General features: G+C 32.4%; 2 protein-coding genes across 2 annotated transcripts; one reads left to right on the plus strand and one right to left on the minus strand.

Moving 5' to 3' along the window:
* Window positions 1-7,989: 7,989 nt before the first annotated feature.
* On the minus strand, window positions 7,990-10,284 carry LOC133337003 (PX domain-containing protein kinase-like protein). Its single transcript, XM_061545266.1, has 6 exons — window positions 9,999-10,284; window positions 9,438-9,852; window positions 9,202-9,380; window positions 8,902-9,141; window positions 8,526-8,839; window positions 7,990-8,457 (listed from the first exon to the last, which is right to left on the minus strand). The coding sequence occupies exons 1-6, from the start codon at window positions 10,135-10,137 to the stop codon at window positions 7,990-7,992; spliced, it is 1,755 nt and encodes a 584-aa protein (XP_061401250.1). The 5' UTR covers window positions 10,138-10,284.
* A 6,865-nt stretch (window positions 10,285-17,149) lies between these two features.
* Window positions 17,150-19,314, plus strand: LOC133336999 (glutamate-rich WD repeat-containing protein 1). The gene is made up of 2 exons (XM_061545263.1): window positions 17,150-17,886; window positions 18,678-19,314. The coding sequence occupies exons 1-2, from the start codon at window positions 17,150-17,152 to the stop codon at window positions 19,309-19,311; spliced, it is 1,371 nt and encodes a 456-aa protein (XP_061401247.1). The 3' UTR covers window positions 19,312-19,314.
* The last annotated feature ends 45 nt before the right edge of the window (window positions 19,315-19,359 follow it).

A 19,359-nucleotide genomic window follows, 5' to 3' on the forward strand; every position in this document is an offset into this window, starting at 1 on the left:
TCTCGAATATACCTCCGTATATTAGATTGTAGCAGAGAGGTATTACTCTCCGTATGTGTTTGTTGCGGTATGAATATATACCGATGTCAAAAGAACCACCCTTTTAAATGGTGAATTATGATTTCTTCTGTGAATTTTAATACCAATGTGTAGTGCTTTATACGATTCTTCTAAAACGTATTGTCAGTAATAGACAAATACCTGTGGCATAAATATATTAAATTGAATCTATGCATTTCCGGCTTTGATGCAAGTATTGAAGTGAAGTGAAAGTATGAGGTCTGCGAAGTACGATACACATTTACCAGTTGTTAAGAATGACATTGTGATCCAATGTTGAAAATTTGGCTGATATTGTTTGTTGTCAGTTCCATTTCAAGTGTTTTGTGCAGAATCGGGTTCCTCTGAAGATAGTGTTTGTGACTATTCTAATGAAAACGTAATGTTTGCTACATATGTCTCTCGAACGAGCTGAAAGTTCAATAATTGAAGCGGCGGGCGACGTCTTAGTGTTTTTCGTTAAAGTTAGATTGTGGCCATTTCATTAGTAATTTTCTTAGAATAATGTTTCTACTGCTGCTACAAATATTCCTCATAATTTTTTTAGAAAACTAATTGTAGTATTTGTTTAAAAATTATATGCGATCGAAAAGGGTTTTACAAATGCTACATTGTTTTCTACGAGGAATTTCCACCCAGAATGTTTCATGTGTCGACTTCGTAATATCAAAGAACGAATCTTGAATCTGTAGCGTGGTCATTTGCTTATGAACTAAAATAAACAAATATAATATCATGTAATTTATATGTGTATGTTGAAGTTAATAACGGTCTTGTTTTCCGTATCGACCTGTCACTGAGATGTCATGAAGACAAATAACATCCTTCGCAGTGAAATGCATAGCAAACATGCATGAAAAGTGTAGTGCATTTATAAGTTCCGTTTTATTTTTATCCTCAAGGGAGATGCAAAAGATACAACTATTTATGTGGTGTTACGAACAACGTCTATATACATAAGGAGAACATTTGAATATGTACTGACAAATGTGTGTTAAAAATGAACTATCGGTAATATCCCCATGTATATCCAGATATAATGTTTGAATATTATTCAATAAAATTAAAAAAAAAAACACAGACAAATATTTTGTTTACATTTTATTTATAATCGCTGAAAGCATGAGGGTGCTGCGAGTTTTACAGATGGTTCTTAATTGATAATCAAGTGGCAACTATTTTAATCGTAGTAAAGGTAGTACAGCGTGGCTACAGCAAAAAATTTAGGCGTTTCTATTACATGCGATATATATCCATCTTTATCGGCGTCCCACAAAAAATTGGCATACGAACAATAACCCTGCATAAGTTTTTCTCCAGTTGTAACTACAACAATTAAACGGTATCTAAAAAAGTTAATAATTATAAAAAAAAGTTCTCGGACAGATTTGTTGTTAGATTATGTTAAATTCGAGTCGAAAAATTGCACTAACAGTCTTTTGAAAGCTGATTACGTCAATGTAGAGTAAGTTCGTGCTCCAGACGAAGCATGCGTTTGTATATTTAGTCCTTAAATTTTCTTTTAAAGAAAAAAGCCTAGAAAAACATAGTCTTGATTTAGATTAGGCGAGTTTACTTGCGGCAAGTCTTTGTTTGTAGGAGAGAGGGGCAAGGGGTATAGAAATGAAAAAAAAATTGCTCGTACCGACAATTTTTTGGCAATTCGTTTTGTGTATTTCGTATTTGTTGACATTTTATATACATATATTTAAATGTGAAAAAACAACAAATAAAAAAATATTTTGGAAACCGAATTGCCTTGTATAGACGCATGGAGCTAGTTCAAAAGAGAACGATAAAAATTGCCGCAAGTAAACTCGCCTAATATAAATCAGGACATAGAATTCGCAACAAAAGTAAAAAAAACATGTATTTATGTATATCAATGTGAAGTACGAATTGATAAAGTTGAAAATATTCAACTATGACAGAGCGTAGTTTTTTTTCTTTTGTTAAAAGTGGAAACAAAACGTAAAATTTTCAATAAGATTGTAAAATTTTTGAACACATTTTATAATTTGTTAATATTGTTTCGTGATTTTGTTAAGTTCGCTAAAAGATATGAATTCGACGTATTTGGGTAATACGGTCGAACAAAACATTTTGCCATAGTGGCAGGGACCGAAAATAACAGTTATTTTTTAAAATGCGAACAAAAAATCTTCATGTTAGAGAGTTTCTGCATTTATGAACCAGTTTTTTGTTTCAAAACTATTGTTTGTCTGTGTGTAGGAAGAAAATATTGACATTTGTTTACAATATTTTTTAGGGTTACATCTTTTTGAAATTGATACATAGCAGGAAGGAAAACTAACAGCTATAATGAAGATAAAACAGCTCCTAATTTGATGAAATGTAGAATTTTGCCTTTATTTCTAATTTTTATTTTCGTAAACGTAAACAAATTTGACAACAATCAATTTTCTACAGCATTGCCATATTGAAATTGCTTAATTCAGTATAAATTCAGTTTGATTTTGTGCATTAACAACACATAAAAATGAGGATAATGTACAAGTTAATTTGAATTAAGGCTGTTAAAGCAAATTAAGGCTGTCGTCTGTCTAGGCTATTATTCAACTTGTAATCAGTTATAAAATTGCAATTTACAAATCACTGTCCTTATTACAATAAGTGTACACATAAGTAATCAAGATCAAAGGTAAAAAATATCAGCCTTATTCTGAATATTCGTTGGGAGATATCTCGCATATAAAAAAATTTTCGCTTTCACATTCTCGTCTTATTCTGAATGCATAGGGAGACGCAAAAAATGCGAGATGCGGATTGGAGTTTTCGAAAATGGTGGTTGAAAAAAAGATTTGTGTTGCCATATTGTAATTTAAGTTGTAACGTGTGTGGCCATATTGTAATTTAAGTTGCAATATGTGTTGCCCCATTGTAATTTAATTGTGTAATATTTTTCCATATTATATTAATTGATTTTTTTTATTAAAAATGTTTACTTTTTATTGTTATTTCAACTTTATAACAATACAAATGTGAAATATCAATAATAAATCAAAAAAATATGAAAGAACAAAAAATATATTTTTTTTCAAAATTATCGTGTGCATGATTTGAAATAAAGTAGTAGAAGCAAATCATGACATAAAAGGCCACTTTAAGAATCTGGGGAAATAAATATCGAAATTAAATAAAAAGGCACACAATTATGTAGTGAAATAATAAACTGAATTAATTAATTCAATCGCAGATTTCTTTCCATTATTCGTTGTTGTATTCTCTGTTGTAGTTGTTGCACCAAATTGCATCAAAACAATGAACAGCTGTTTCACATGCCATATTGTAGGTTGCCATATTTTTAAACTTTAATTTATATTCTTTTAATTACAAAGCATTTATACAGCGGATTCTTGATATTTCACATTTGTATTGTTATAAAGATTAAATAACAATAACAAGTAACAATTTTTAATCATAAAGTCAATAAATAAAATATTGAAAAATATTACACAATTGGATTACAATGGGGCAACACACATTGCAACTTAAATTACAATATGGCAGCACACATTACAACTTAAATTGCTATATGGCAACACGAATCTTTTTCAACCACCATTTTCGAAAACTCGAATCCGCATCTCGCATTTTTTGCATCTCCCTATTCATTCAGAATAGGGCCAGAATGTGAAAGCGAAAATTTTTTACATGCGAGATATCTCCCTAGCAAATATCCAGAATAAGGCTGAATAATTTGATATAACTTATAACCGTTACGGTCCCTGCATAGTGGGGAAGTTGAATATTTCTTTACGCCTCGTTGGAATTTAGGTAACGTTGTAAGGACATTGGAGGAGGATAATTTGGTATAGGCGAAGGCGGCTAAAGGGTATTTTACACTAGTGGTAATCAGAACAAACTAAAATTTTTAACATCAAGAGGATATCCAGAAACTAAAAACATTGAATATCTCTTGCCATCTAAGCTTTAACTACATCAAGGGGAATAAACTAGTAATATATAAAATAGAAATGGAGTCGATATACTATTTTGTTTGAATAAAAAAACAATACTTTAAGAAAATCATTAAAATTAAAAGGAAAAAAACCGCGGAAGCACTTGTAGGAGTGGACAAATATCCATCGCTACAACAATAATCTGCTTTAAAAAGGACTGATGTCGAAGTCGTCAAAAGAATCTGTACAAATATTTTTAAAATTGTATTATAAGAATATTTACTTATAGTCTGTTCCCGTACTGCAAGAATTTACTAAATTTAATATTTTCTTCGATATCATAAAGGAAAATTCGTTATCGTAGTAAAAAGTAGTAGATTCTTGCAGTACGGGAACAGACCATTAGTTTTGCATTAGAATTTATTTTATTGCATTTCTCAATGTCCACAAGAATTGCCAGAAAAATAATAGAAAACAAAATGACATAGCAATAAAATATGAAAAGGTTTTTTGATTTGATGTTGTAACGGAGTGAAGGAAAATTCCATTGGCGTAGTCGTAAATTTTACATGAGGGTTGTACCAAATTTATCGTACCTTTATAGGGATTGTAAGACGTCCGTATTACCCAAGTACGCAAAGACTTTATTTGCATATGTGCCAATTGAAAACGTCAAAAATGGATGAAAAAAATTTTTAGTTGATCGAAAAATGTTTACATTTATACAAAATCAAATTTTTCGATGACTGGAATTCTATTTTCAAAAAACAAAAATTTTAAAATACGCATTGTCAATGAAATGAAAAATTTCAACTTTTTTTATACGCAATGCGTATTTGCACTGATTTCTTAAAAAATGTTTTTTTTCATAGCATTTGTATATTTTAGGATAAATCTTTCTCTTAATAAATTAATTTTAAATTAACAAGCTTAGTTCACTATATTCAGACACGGCAGTATTTCCCAACAAGTAGTGGATTTTAAGATCCCGTTAAAATCGTCGTTAAGGAATACATCGTTAAGAATCCCGCTACAGGGGTGAATTTAAACAAAACACGTTGAGTCTTACCTATCGTAATTCTTTTCCTTGATACGATTCTTAATTTCTTCACTAACTTGAGCACAGAATTGCAAGGACGTCTTTGGGGTATAACTGAAGTTTTCATATGCCTCCTCCATTACCATTTTTATAATGTTTTCACATACTTCCCTATTTAGAGGTCGCATGGGTTCAAGTCGATATGTGGGCATATAACGCACGGATGGCTGCAAAAAAAAACTAATTTTATCTAGACAAACGCCTCCAACAAATTTAATACCTACATACCTTTGATGTAGCCAACACAGCAAATTTCGCCATGTGCGGATTCCAACTCTGCTGTAAATAAGTAAAATCACTTATACAATTAACTTAATAACAAAACTATTGCGTGATAAAGTAACATTAAGTAGTAACATTATAACAGACGGAATTATATTTTCTTCGTCAAATTGGGCTTTGTATGGAAATATACAACAAATGGTTAGTAAAAAATTACTTGCAAATGATTATTTTTTCAATTAATTATTATTGTAATTAAAGCAATATATATATATAAATATATACAACAATATATATACAACAAATGGTTAGTAAAAAATACTTGCAAATGATTATTATTGTTTCAATTAATTATTATTGTAATTAAAGCAATATATATATATATATATATATATAAATACGTTCCCCTATACGGGGGCAAAATAATTAATATATATATATATATAAATACGTTCCCCTATACGGGGGCAAAATAATTAATGTATCCAACAATGTTGAAATTACATTGCGCAATTGCTCGGAATAAAACAAATTTCTCAATCATTGTCGCTTTTAATGAAATTTGACATGTCAATCAATATATTTAGGCCAAATTAGCGAATTGATTTGCAGTGATTATTTAAAGTAGCCGTACCTCAGTTGATCCACGATTTGTGTATCCATCTTTCGTTGGTAACATCAAATTTATTCGTATTTGCCTTGCCTATATATATATGTATATATATATATATAAATACGTTCCCCTATACGGGGGCAAAATAATTAATAATTAATATATATATATATATATATATAAATACGTTCCCCTATACGGGGGCAAAATAATTAATGTATCCAACAATGTTGAAATTACATTGCGCAATTGCTCGAAATAAAACAAATTTCTCAATCATTGTCGCTTTTAATGAAATTTGACAAGTCAATCAATATATTTAGGCCAAATTAGCGAATTGATTTGTAGTGATTATTTAAAGTAGCCGTACCTCAGTTGATCCACGATTTGTGTATCCATCTTTCGTTGGTAACATCAAATTTATTCGTATTTGCCTTGAATTGACAGCGAATTGTTTGGAAATTAATTTCGTGACTGTTATTATGCGAATGAAAAAATATTTTTGAAAGTAAAAGGGCCTATACAAGGTTTATTTGTAAGTCCTCGTTGTCTGCCAACATTTATTGTTTGAACAATAAATAAAACAAATTTTTGTTTCAACGAAACATATAGTACGTTTACATTTAACCGGATTTCGTTAACCCAGTGGGTTTCAATTGTCAATTTCTTTGCATATATGTCAAATAAATCCTCATAAAGTAGGTTAACCCGGTGAAAAAGTTCTAGTGTACACGCCGTTATATGTGAAAGATATTTTCAGTTATACCATTTTGTTTGGTTTATCGCGATTAAAAAGGTTGACAATAAGGTGAGACTAAGCCTGTAGCAAATTATTGAACGCCAGAGCAACCTTTACATGGGAAGACTTTGCAAATAACAGATTCAAACGAGGCACATCGATTTGAGTGTTATTCACAGACCTATTGAACTAAAATAGTTCTACCCATGGTACAATTATGCAAGGTAGGGTAGCTTTTGTCAGAAAGGAGAAAATAAACTTCTGCCTTATGGGCAATAATGTCAGAATAAATTAAAACAAATGCAACAAGTCGTTCATTTTATTGGCCCTTATGGCCCAATAAACAGGTCGTAAAACTATAGATGGAAGCACTTATTGAATTCGATTCCATTTACCAGTTTTTTTTTTTTTGAGATACAATTGGTAGACAACCACGTCACTAATACATCCATGAATACATACCTTCCTTTAAATAATATTTGTATATCATCTGCAAACGCAAATTACATACAACGCATACATACACAATTGTTTTATTCAAAAAACGGAATTTTAGAACTAAAAAGTTGGATGGAAACATAAAATATACCAACTTATTGAAGTGAAAATCTCTGGCGTTATATGGGCCAACTTACGTTTTTTTATATTTACCACCCATATTTGTTTAGAACAAATACAAGACATCAACTTTATTTTGATATTTGACATTTATTATAATATATGGTATGTTTGTTGTAAACATGTAAATTTGTTTTTTTTTTTAATATTTTTATTTTAAATATATGTGTATATATGATAAATAATAATAACAAAATAATACATTAATTGAAATTTTAACAGAAATGTAGTGGGCATTTTGCGTTGATCAATTTATAAAGACAAATTCATTAACTATTATTAAAGCTTTTTAGTTTAGTCTTAAAAGTAGTGTTGATTTTGATGATTTGCTAAAAGAAACATGGTGATGTGTACTATTCTATAGAGAACATGCAAAAATGTCCATACACACATAAACATTGACATACATTTATATATAGATATAAGTTACAACATTGAATTAAAGTGCGCATTTTGGTGGTGTTACTATGAATTATATGGTGGGATTATTAAGTAGCTTATTATTATTCCTAGTGCTGCAACACGTTCGTATTAATGTTCGGAGAAGTCGTATGGAAACAAATTACATGCATCATGTCAAGACGTGTTTTATATTATATGTGATATAGATTTGTGATATCTGAAACATCCGGTTGGCTATTTGATAGCTGTATTTTGGTCCAGTTGATATAGAGATAAATTCACTAGTATTTTGTGTCAATTAGTTTCTGCGAACTCAATCATTTGACCGAATTTTCCGCAGAGAACCTCGGTTAAATTTGCATATAGATTCAAGCAACGCCGATCGTACGGGCTCTCCACTATCGGCCTCGGATGCAATATTGGGCGACGATGATTGTCTGTCTACACTGGCAACGGATGAAGTCTGTTTCAAAGAAGTTTTATGTTGTTGGTGCGATTCGAATTCGTTCCCCCTTTGATGTGCAGAAGGCGTCAGCGGTGGAGCTAGAATACTATAATAGCTGGATATTTGAAAACATAAATCAGTATTATACGTACATTTAATATCCTGAGAAGCATTGTTGGTTATGACACTATTCATGCGGTTTAAAGAACGCGAGCTGGCTTCAGAAGATTCAGTAATTGAACCTCCACAATGACTGACGGTGGTCAGGGCTACCTTTCCATTACTATTTTGCAAAGATCCCTGTTGTTTAAGTTTCGACTGTTTGTGTTCTTGCTTCTAGAAGAGTTAAAACAAATCCACAGTGTTAGGATATTTATCAAAACGAAGTCCATGTGATATTTTACCGCTTTATGTTTGATTTTACGTTTTTCTTCCTCGGAGCTCATTAGTTCCTGGACACGCACAATACGCTTTTGATTTTTTACTGATTTCTGTTCATCGCGCAATCGGTTTTCCGTCTTTTGAATAGCTAGTTTTATAGCTTCTTTTGCGTTAAGTGACAATTTTAAATGATATCTGGTAGCTTCGTCGTTGGCGAGTCCTTTACTTGTTTCACATGCAGAATATTCTTTAAAAAAGTTGTGATTGCTCAGTTGGTCCAGAGACGGTAGGCCAGATTTACAAGCCTCTTTAGACAAAATGCTTTCCAATAGATTTTCTAGAAGTTGAAATTGAGATGTCTATAACAAGAAGATAGATAAGATTGTATTTTGAACTTACTCAAGACTTCCGGACAATCGGTTATTTGTCTCGCAACAGATTCCTGCATGGGATAGCCCATTGCCATTTCAAACAATATATGGCCAAAACAATAAACATCTATAGCCTCCGATTTATAAATCTTGCCATGTTGTACGAAGAATGGCCGGTAAAATGATGGTACTCCGAGAATATAATTTTCAACATCTAAGAGCTTTACACAATCGTCTACAATTACAATGTTTCCTGAATGCAAATGACCTGTTAAGCGAATGTGACGGTATCAATGAATAACTCATAACAACATGCTAGAACTATTACCGTAGGGGTAACCCTTAGAATGTAAAAAAATAAGGACGTCTAAAATTTGTCTCCCATATATCGCGACCTGCTTCATAGATAGTGCAGTACGTCCTTTGGGATTGCCATATTTACTTAAGAAAGGATTTTTTGGCGTTGCCATGCATAGAATGTCTTTAAGAGTTCCATGTTTATGAAACCTACATAAAATCGAATAATAATTTGAATACTGTATACTTGGGGTTCAACTTCCTTACTTCCTAATCACGAGGCATCCATTCTCATTATGTGCTGCATACTGCATTGACTCAATGTTTGGATGTTGCATACTGACTAAACTTTTCAATATGCCACCTAGTTCCTTGTCGTCAATATATTTATCGGGTCCGTACTCAAGCCACTCCAAAACCAATTCGTTAGCTCCCGATTGAGAAGTATCACTGGAATGATCAGATTTGTTGCCATTGCCAGCCACACTGTGTTGTTTTAAATTTGCATGGGTTTGTGACCCACTTTTCACTAAGGTTTTATTACAGGACTTTGAATCTGGTTGTTTCGGTGTTACTTTAAAGTAATGTTTTCTTAAGCGCCAACCAATAGTCCCGAGCGTAGCACCCAATGACCACAATCCCTCACTTCTAAGGCAGAGTAGTGCGTTTTGGACAGCTTGGTCTGTGTGTCATAAAATTGGTTATTATAAAATAGCAAAACGACATTAGGAATTAGTTAGCTAATCTATCTATAGCACAATTATATATTTACAAATATATGCATTACGGTATTTACACCGGCTATCCTATTACCTATCGTAAACTTACCATGAAAAGATTGGGAGTAGCTATCGGGGTCAACGAAACGCTTCGCGGGCAGCGATGATGCCAATATTGGATTCATTAGCACAGTATTTATGTAAATTTGCAGGGCTTGTCTACGTTCAGCTATAAATTCAGGGCGCATATTACCAAACAATTTTTTACCAGGTAAAGGCAGGTCAATTCCCGATATAGCGAGACTCTTCTGTAGGTCAGCAAAATCATTGTATCGTCGTAAAATTCTCCACGTAAATTGTTTCGAATAGCCCCGTTTTAAACGTAATAAATATTCCTGTAACAAATGCAGATCAAGTTCAATTATTATGAATTACAATAAAAAATATGTTTGGAAGTATTGGCTCCTGACAAGCTGAATTTCTGTCGCCATATAAGTCGTTTATTTTGAATGTGATTTAACTCCATTTTAGGCTATGAAACATATCTTGGAATTCTAGTATGGTTTACAGAACATATTTCGTTATACATTCAATCACGTTTAAGGGCACAAATCCACAAACCAAATAAATACCACATAACAATTTTGTTGAATTAAATAAAAGACAAATACTTAAATATTTCAATAGAACAACAAAATTTACTTGAACCTTTTTCAAAATAAACTCATATAACTATGATGATATTTCAGCTAAATTCATCTCTTCGCGGGCTTTATATGACGGATATGGATTTATAATATCTGAAGCCATAAAGTATGTATTGGAAGGAGCAATAACCCCTAAAACTATGAGTGTTGCTATCCCCAGGCTGGAGAAAACTACTCATGGAATACAGGAGTTATCACTTCTTTTATCTGACGCGTATTCAGTGGCTGCTTCCGTAGCTTCAACTGGTATAATCCCATAAACTTCCCAAAGACCATTAGTAACGGCTCCAGTTATGAAAATGGTATTTGTATCTAGGTTTGCGCCGGATGATATAAATTATTATATCAAATCAAAAATTGAAGGAAGTTACTGTTTACGATGCTAAAAGTATATTCAGAGTGTAGATCTTCGTTTAAAATACCTGTGCTTAATAGTGAAATTCTAACTTCAAAATATCAAATATTTAGAAAATATCCGATTAGTAAAAGAGGTGATGGTGTCCTCATCGAAGTTGATGCCAAATATTCCACTAACTTAATTAAGGTGGCCATACGTCCTATTTTTTGGACGACAATCATCTATTTTATGTCCTCTGTCTATCATATATTTCTATAACCCGTCATTATTGTCATCTATATTTTTAAAATCCTGATCAATCTTTATTTTTGTAAATTAAAACAACTTAATAAATACATTTTATGAAATTTCAGTGAAATATTAAAAACTGTCACATTTTTTTTAATTTATTCGTTTCATTCAATAATACTAAAGCCTTCAAGGCCAACATATAGTATCACAAAGCTCTTATCAAACTAGACACTAAAAACAAAAAAATTAACTTAACTGAAATGTTTATATACATATATATATACTCCCCAGCTGTAACTAAAACTAAACGGAAAAAGAGCAAAGAGGTAATGAACATAGCAATAGATGAAATTATGTCAATTATACAACAACAGTACTAAGGCAAATTTTAGTAAGAAATAGTGAAAAGAAATAAAGAAGCAAGTAAAATAAATCAGAAACCAAATATAACAAAAAGTCCTTAGCTCTACTGGCAAATAGTTCCATGTTCGAGCGACACGTATAACAAACGATTTCTCAAGCATAGAATTGTATATCCTGGGTATAAATTTTGGGTATTTTCAGGATTTTTAGACACATCTTCCAACCGAATTATCTGTTATTATATATTTTGAGTTCTAATTGAGTAACAAATTTCCCTAAATAAATGTTAACTATTAAGTTATGGTATTTTCAGGGTTTCTGGATACGTTTTGCAAACGAATTGGCTGCAATTTAGTATTTTGAGTTCTATGTTTCTAGGTGCCACTCACATAAAGAAATCGAGATTTCCTTTGCTATGTTCAATATATAAAAAAATCCCAAGATTATTCGCTGCGGACAAAAAAATTGGCACCGTCTTACTTAACCACTTTTTTACTCATTTCATATATTTATATAAATCTAAATGTGCGTTTTATGCACATACTGTTATTTTTATTAAAAATATTTGTTTTTTCTTTCTATCATATATTTTTATTTTCAAAATCTGGTCGCCTTAAATTAATTCAGTTAAATAATTTAACTGATATAGAATTTGTCGGCATATCCATTGAGTTGGGCAAATTTAAATTATTCGTCACTTGTTCACATACGCCATCTGTGAAGTCGCTTTCCTTGTCAGAGTCAGAAACTCTTACAATCATTTAACTGATATATATTTTGTCGGCATATCGATTGAATTGGGTAAATTTAAATTATTCGTCCCTTGTTCACATATGCTATCTCCTTGTTCACATATGCTATTCCTTGTCTGAGTCATAAACTCTTACTCCTTTTACATCTGATATGAATTTAAATCAATTTACTTCTGAAATTATTACTCGATTTTGGTCTATTAACAACATTTTAATAAATTTTTATCTCCTTGTTCACATATGCTATTCCTTGTCTGAGTCATAAACTCTTACTCCTTTTACATCTGATATGCATTTAAATCAATTTACTTCTGAAATTATTACTCGATTTTGGTCTATTAACAACATTTTAATCGCGAAATACCAGCCAGATCAGGACAAAAACTCAAAACTCGTTCAATATCAGAATAAACCTTGATTCATACGGATAACAAGGAAGTGAACTCAAAGTCTTCATTGACTGTAAAATTTATTGTTTGAAGAATAAACAAAAAATATTTTTATTCCAAACAAAATATTCGTGCACAATCTTATCAATACGATTTTCTGAAAGATATTTGGAATTTTTATTGGATAAAAGGTTCCCTAAGTCGACGCCATGTTTTATAAATGTAATATTTTAATTAATAAAATTATTTCATATAATTTTTTTAATACAATACTGATGGAAAAGTCCGATAGTAATAATTTATTAATGAAAATAGCCGAAAAATTATTTAAATAAAAATTGTTTAACTAAAATACGAGATACCGACAATTGGAAAAAAGTGCGACTATTGTCACAAAGGCACTATTTTACCTAATTATCAATTTAATCTACATTAATACAAATTAATTAAACAAATTTGTATTGCATCGGGCAGTAAACAAAATTTGGAAATATATGAACCTAAATACAATCTAGTGACAAAATGCTCTCGGGATGGTGAAAAGTGTAAAATGGGAAAATCGGAACAAATGCACTTTACGGACACCTCTCAGATAATATTGAATATTGATAACATTTTCACCATTGATAGCCCTTCTGATGTTGATTACAACAACATACATTTTTTCGGGGTGAAATCAGTACTTTTCGAGATATGGGACTACAACTTTCCAAAATTACACCCTCATTTTATTAAATATCTTTAATACCACTCAGAAACGTTTGCAACTTTTACTGCAGATAGTCCTGATCAAAACCACATAATTTTTTTAAGGAGGACTTCATAGTTCCGGAAATGTGGGTATCAAAATTTAAATTGGTACCTGGGAGTTTATGACTCACCTATGGACAGGTAGAAAATTGAACTACGCGAGCAGAATTTTATTTTTATTTGAATTTTTTTCTGAGAATCGCGCCTTCGGCGCTGTTTTTCATATACATACTTCTGCTGAGTCAGAACAATCCGAGTTGAGTCTCTTAAGGCGAACAATTAAACATTATTTTTAAAATTTTGGAATGCATTTTGCAAGCGCATTAAAGCATAAAGCTACAAAAACTTCGACCGTGCTTCACAAAAATTTTAGACAAACTTCATTTAAAAATATAGAAAGCAATTTTGATTAACAGAAAATTCGCCTTAAGTTGAGTTTAAGGGCTCGTGCTGGATTTTCTTCTAAAATGTTTACCAAATGTAGGACATCTCTCTCCGATCACGAAAATGGCGAAGTCCACACTTCCCGATATATGGAAGTGTGAACTTTTCTAATTAAAACTACTTTAACCATACCCATTTTACCTTCGACGGTCCATATTTGGGGAAGTAAGTCCATACCCTAATAACATTTCATAAAAACCCAGATGAGCCCCTAAACTCAACTTGCTCCGAAGATTGTTGCAGGTACTGAAAAGAGCATATGTTTCGCGAATTGATGTGTTAAAATTTTCTGAATATATATTGAAAATTGTTTACCAATTTATATATATTTAGGGATATTAGTAAGTATCTCATCTGTCAATTACCGTATGTCCATTAACTTCTTGAGCCGTTTCTATAATGCAGTCTATTGCTTGGGTGTCATCAATTGTGTTTCCATCCTCGCGCTGTTTCTCAAATATGTCCATCGAAAGAAGTCATATTTAATGTCAATTTTCTTAGCTTTAATACTTAATCAAGTTAAACCATTAACACCAAGTCCAAGTTTTGAAGTTTTCATTAAATTTTATATTTGTATATACTAGGGATAAGGGATGAAAAATTCAGTATAATAGTACTTTATTCAGTACCATTTTCCTCTACAGAATACGATGTACCACAAGGCAGATTTAATAAGGTAACCGCATCACCCATGGCACTTTTACGTCAAGTATAGGTTCGTTCCCGTACTTTTTGATAGTAAAGCTAGTAAAAGAGCGAACTATCAAAAATTACTCTCACATACAAGATTTGCGCAAAAATAAAGGAACGAAAAATAGTTAAAACATGAAGAAACGTCAAAATCAAATCCTCCAAAAGAGAATACAAAATCTGTTTGTCCATTTTTTAATTTCTTATTTTTTTTTCAAGCAAATGTGTGTGCGTCTGTGCGTGTGTTCCTTTTGTTGAAGCGCTAAATTTCATGTGCTTTATTTCGGACTGTATATCTCTGGCAATCAAATGTCAAATTTACTACATTTACTATTTCGTGCTATGCCAAATTGGTCTTGCAGAAAATAGGAGAAGAGAACGCCATTTTGGTTTTAACTCTCTTAAATTTAATTTCAAATTGTCCTACTTTTCGGCGTAAGGGAACGCTTTTCTAGCAAAAATTGCAAAACTAGTACAATATAGTACTATATTACTGAATTTGTGAACATGATTAATAGCGCATTTACATACGCTCCTTATAACGTTATTTACACCGTGTCTGTCAGTTGCCATCACCAATGACACTTTTACGTAAAGTATATTATACTGAATTTGTGAGCACGATTAATAGCGCATTCACATACGCTCCTTATAAAGTTATTTACACCGTGTCTGTCAGTTTTTCTGTACATACGACATTTTGTATGTACGTCAAAATTCCCCTTTACATAAATTTTATACTTTTGTGTTCACATGTGTATATGTTTAATTATTTTCCTTCTTCCCAATGTTGTAAAATTCTTCTGTAAAGAAATGTATATATTTTTTAAAACATTACACAGATGGTCACACATTTTGTATACGATTTTGGCATAACAAGCCACAACATACACAATAATTAAACGTTATAAAGCCTTTATCGAAAATACAACAACCACAAGGAAACGATAACACAAACGCTCGAAGCTGTTGTGCGCTGCGCTTCGGAGTTAAATATATTTTAACTTTTTGCGTGCGTTAACGCTATAACAAAAAACGCTCAACGCGAACATTCTGTTTAGCCCTTAATTGTGCCATGATCGCCGTTATGCATTCCACATGGTGTCGCTGAATTCATATCATTAAAGGCATTTTATAAGCAACATACATTTTATAACCGCAATAAAGGGCTAAGCAGAATGCTCGCGTTGAGCCATCCGTCGCGTTATATGTTATCGAAAATACAACAACCACAAGGAAACGATATGCGCGTGTGTTATCGTTTCCTTGTGTTTGTTGTATTTTCGATAACATATAACGCGACGGATGGCTCAACGCGAGCATTCTGCTTAGCCCTTAAGAGGTAGGTTAATGGCATGGTACAATAATAAAGGGTAGGACAGCTTGTGTGGAATAAAAAAACAACTAGGTAGGTGGTGGCTTCTGCCAAATACAAAATAAATATATGCAATAAGTGGTTGGGTTTATTCGACATTTTTTCAACAAATAAGTAACACTGCGAAAAATTAATGAAAGGTTATTATTTCTTTCCAAAATCCAGTAGGGAGTACCATGCAATATTTGTTTCATCCATAATAAAGTAATTACTTCCAGAGGCGTTAAAAACATCATTTTCATTTCAATTAGATTTGAATATATTTCAATTTATTTTGAATTTATTTGACATAGTATTCAAAACAATACACACACATACACAAAATATGTATTTTGATTTAATGGAACAAGCACCTAGGGAGTACATGCAATATTTGTTTCATCCATAATAAAGTATAAAATATAAAGAAAATTATTAATTTTCAAATTAAGTTGTAATTAAAATTCAACATTATACGGCATTTACATTAGAACTTTTTACCGGGTTAACCTACTTTATGAGGTTTTATTTGGCATATATTCAAAGGAATTGAAAACTTAAACCCACTGGGTTAACCAAATCCGGTTCAATGTAAACGACCTTTTACAGCACTCAGAGAGAAATCTTTCGTTTTACAGTTTTAGTTAATTTAGTCAAGTAATCAATTTTAAATCATGATCGAAAACATGATACTAATGAGATGCAATCATGAAAACCAAAAGAAAACAACAATTATTTATAACATGTTTGTATTTTTATGTGATTTTCTGACTTTCCCGACGACCACAACATTGCAAAAATAATGAGATTGTTGTAATGTGTAAACAATTCGGATGTATTTCGGGATTTCGTTATCGTGTCGATTTAAGATCGCATATGTAAATGTACTTTAACACATAAACCTAGTACACAAAAATACAACCCTACACTATACACACACTTGCGTGCAACCCTGACTTGACACAACACTGATGAATTCAGACGGACAGTGTCATGCAGTCTCCATCCCACTTCATTCGTAAATATTTCGATATCCTACTTTAAGTTCTTCTTTAGCTGCCATTTTGTCTTCTCCTCCATTTGTTAGCAAGTGGAACGTTTTTCATTTTTTATTGTTGCGGAGAACCCTGCGAGACCACGCTTTTTTCCCTTCAAGCAACACGTGTGTGGAAACGTTTATTTATATTTTGCCAGATTTCTCTGTCCAAAATATCAAAATAAAATGGATAACGAGGAATTAGAAATGGAAGTTGTAGAGCCTGAGGATGCTGAGAGCGATATTGATGATAATGACGATGCGGAGGATGACGATATGAATACGAATAAAGAGGTTTATCTTCCTGGTAAGCCTTTGAAGGAGGACGAAGAATTAGTTTGCGACGAGTCGGCCTATATTATGTTGCATCAGGCTTCAACTGGAGCTCCATGCTTGAGCTTTGACGTAATTGCGGATGAACTCGGTACAGACCGTCAAGATTATCCTTTAACTGCTTATATGGTGGCGGGAACACAGGCTGCCCGCACCCATGTAAATAACTTGATAGTGATGAAAATGCATAATTTGCATAAGACGCAGGGTGGTGATGGAAATGAAGACGATGACGATGATGTAGAGTTGGAAGACGACCAGGATGATGTAGAGGATGCCAGCGAATTAAAAAAACCTCAAATGAGCTGTGCTTTGATCAAGCATCAGGGCTGTGTGAACCGTGTACGATCAAAACGCTTAGGAAACTCTGTTTTTGCGGCCTCATGGAGTGAGCTCGGCCATGTTAACATTTGGAATTTATCAAAGCAACTTCAAGCTGTTGAAGATAGCTCCTTGTTAAAAATCTATGAGAGAGAGGTAGGAAGTACTCCAGTTAAACCTGTTTTCACATTCACTGGACACCAACAAGAAGGTTTCGGAATAGATTGGAGTCCATGTGCCGAAGGTGTATTAGCTACAGGCGACTGTAAGTAAGTACTCATTTGCAAGTGACTATAAAATTGCAGTCAAATTAGCTTAACAGAAAATGTCAAAATTATCCGAGTTTTTCAATAAAGCGAAGTCAGTGTAATCGTATCGAAAACTGGGCACTGTCGCATTTATATGACAAATAAGTATTATGAACCCAATTTGTTATTTTCGTCGATGTCGTAAAGGAACATTTATTGTCGTAGTAAAAACAAGTAGATTCTTGGAGTACGGGAACAGACGAAAAGGGTATGACTGTAGCATGAAAGTTATTTTTTCGTTTATTGTATCAAATAATATATTTCGCTATAAGTCTAAAAAATAAATATATTTAAATTCAATAGTTTTTTTAGAAACTGAAATCAACTATGTTGACAACAATTTCTTTATTGACTTCCACACCTTGCAGAAATGTGTCAAAATCTTTAAAAATCGCATTTTAGGAATATTTCGTCAAAGACCAAATTATTCTATGATTTTTTTTTTTACCATTTGTTGCAAAAGAAACGATTTTTGTAAACACAACATTTATTAATCAAAAATGATCACTAATTTATATAACAAATATACAGCAAATTTTTTTTGATTTGATCAAATTTCACTCTTTTTCCAAATATATATTTTTTTAATTTTATTTCGAACAATAAATTTTGACAATCAATGAAGACTTCAACTGGCCTTATAAATAAAGCTTGATCGTAACAATTGTGGAATGTGGTTGAAGATATGTCGTTTTATTTTATTTTTCTCTGTTTGTGTTTGTACTTATTTTATCATACATCTTTGTTTCTAGGAGAGACATCCATATATGGTCCCTTGTTGATGAATCGACATGGAAAGTAGATCAACGGCCACTAGTCGGTCATACAGCATCGGTGGAAGATTTGCAGTGGAGTCCAAATGAGCGAAGCGTATTAGCATCTTGTTCGGTAGACAAGTCTATACGTATTTGGGATGTTAGAGCAGCGCCGCAAAAAGCATGTATGCTAACGTGTGACAACGCTCATCAAAGTGATATTAATGTTATATCATGGAACCGCACTGAACCCTTTATTGCAAGTGGGGGTGATGATGGTTTTCTTCATATATGGGATTTGAGGCAGTTTCAAAGTAAGCAGCCTATAGCCACGTTTAAACACCATACAGATCATATTACAACCGTCGAATGGAATCCCAAGGACACAACAGTACTAGCGTCTGGAGGGGACGACGATCAAATAGCTTTATGGGACTTGGCAGTTGAGAAAGATACTGATCAGGGATCCACAGATGCTGATGACGACTTGAATAAATTGCCGCCCCAGCTCTTATTTATACACCAAGGTCAGAAGGAGATCAAAGAACTGCATTGGCATCCCCAAATACCCGGCGTAATTTTATCTACAGCACATAGTGGCTTCAATATATTCCGTACAATAAGTGTCTGAAATACCACCCCAACTTCCACACAAACACTAACTTTTGTAAATATGCCA

This window comes from Musca vetustissima, unplaced genomic scaffold, assembly GCF_032173495.1.
Source record: "Musca vetustissima isolate MV318-11 ecotype Yass unplaced genomic scaffold, APGP_CSIRO_Mvet_v1 utg6013, whole genome shotgun sequence".
NCBI lineage: Eukaryota > Metazoa > Arthropoda > Insecta > Diptera > Muscidae > Musca > Musca vetustissima.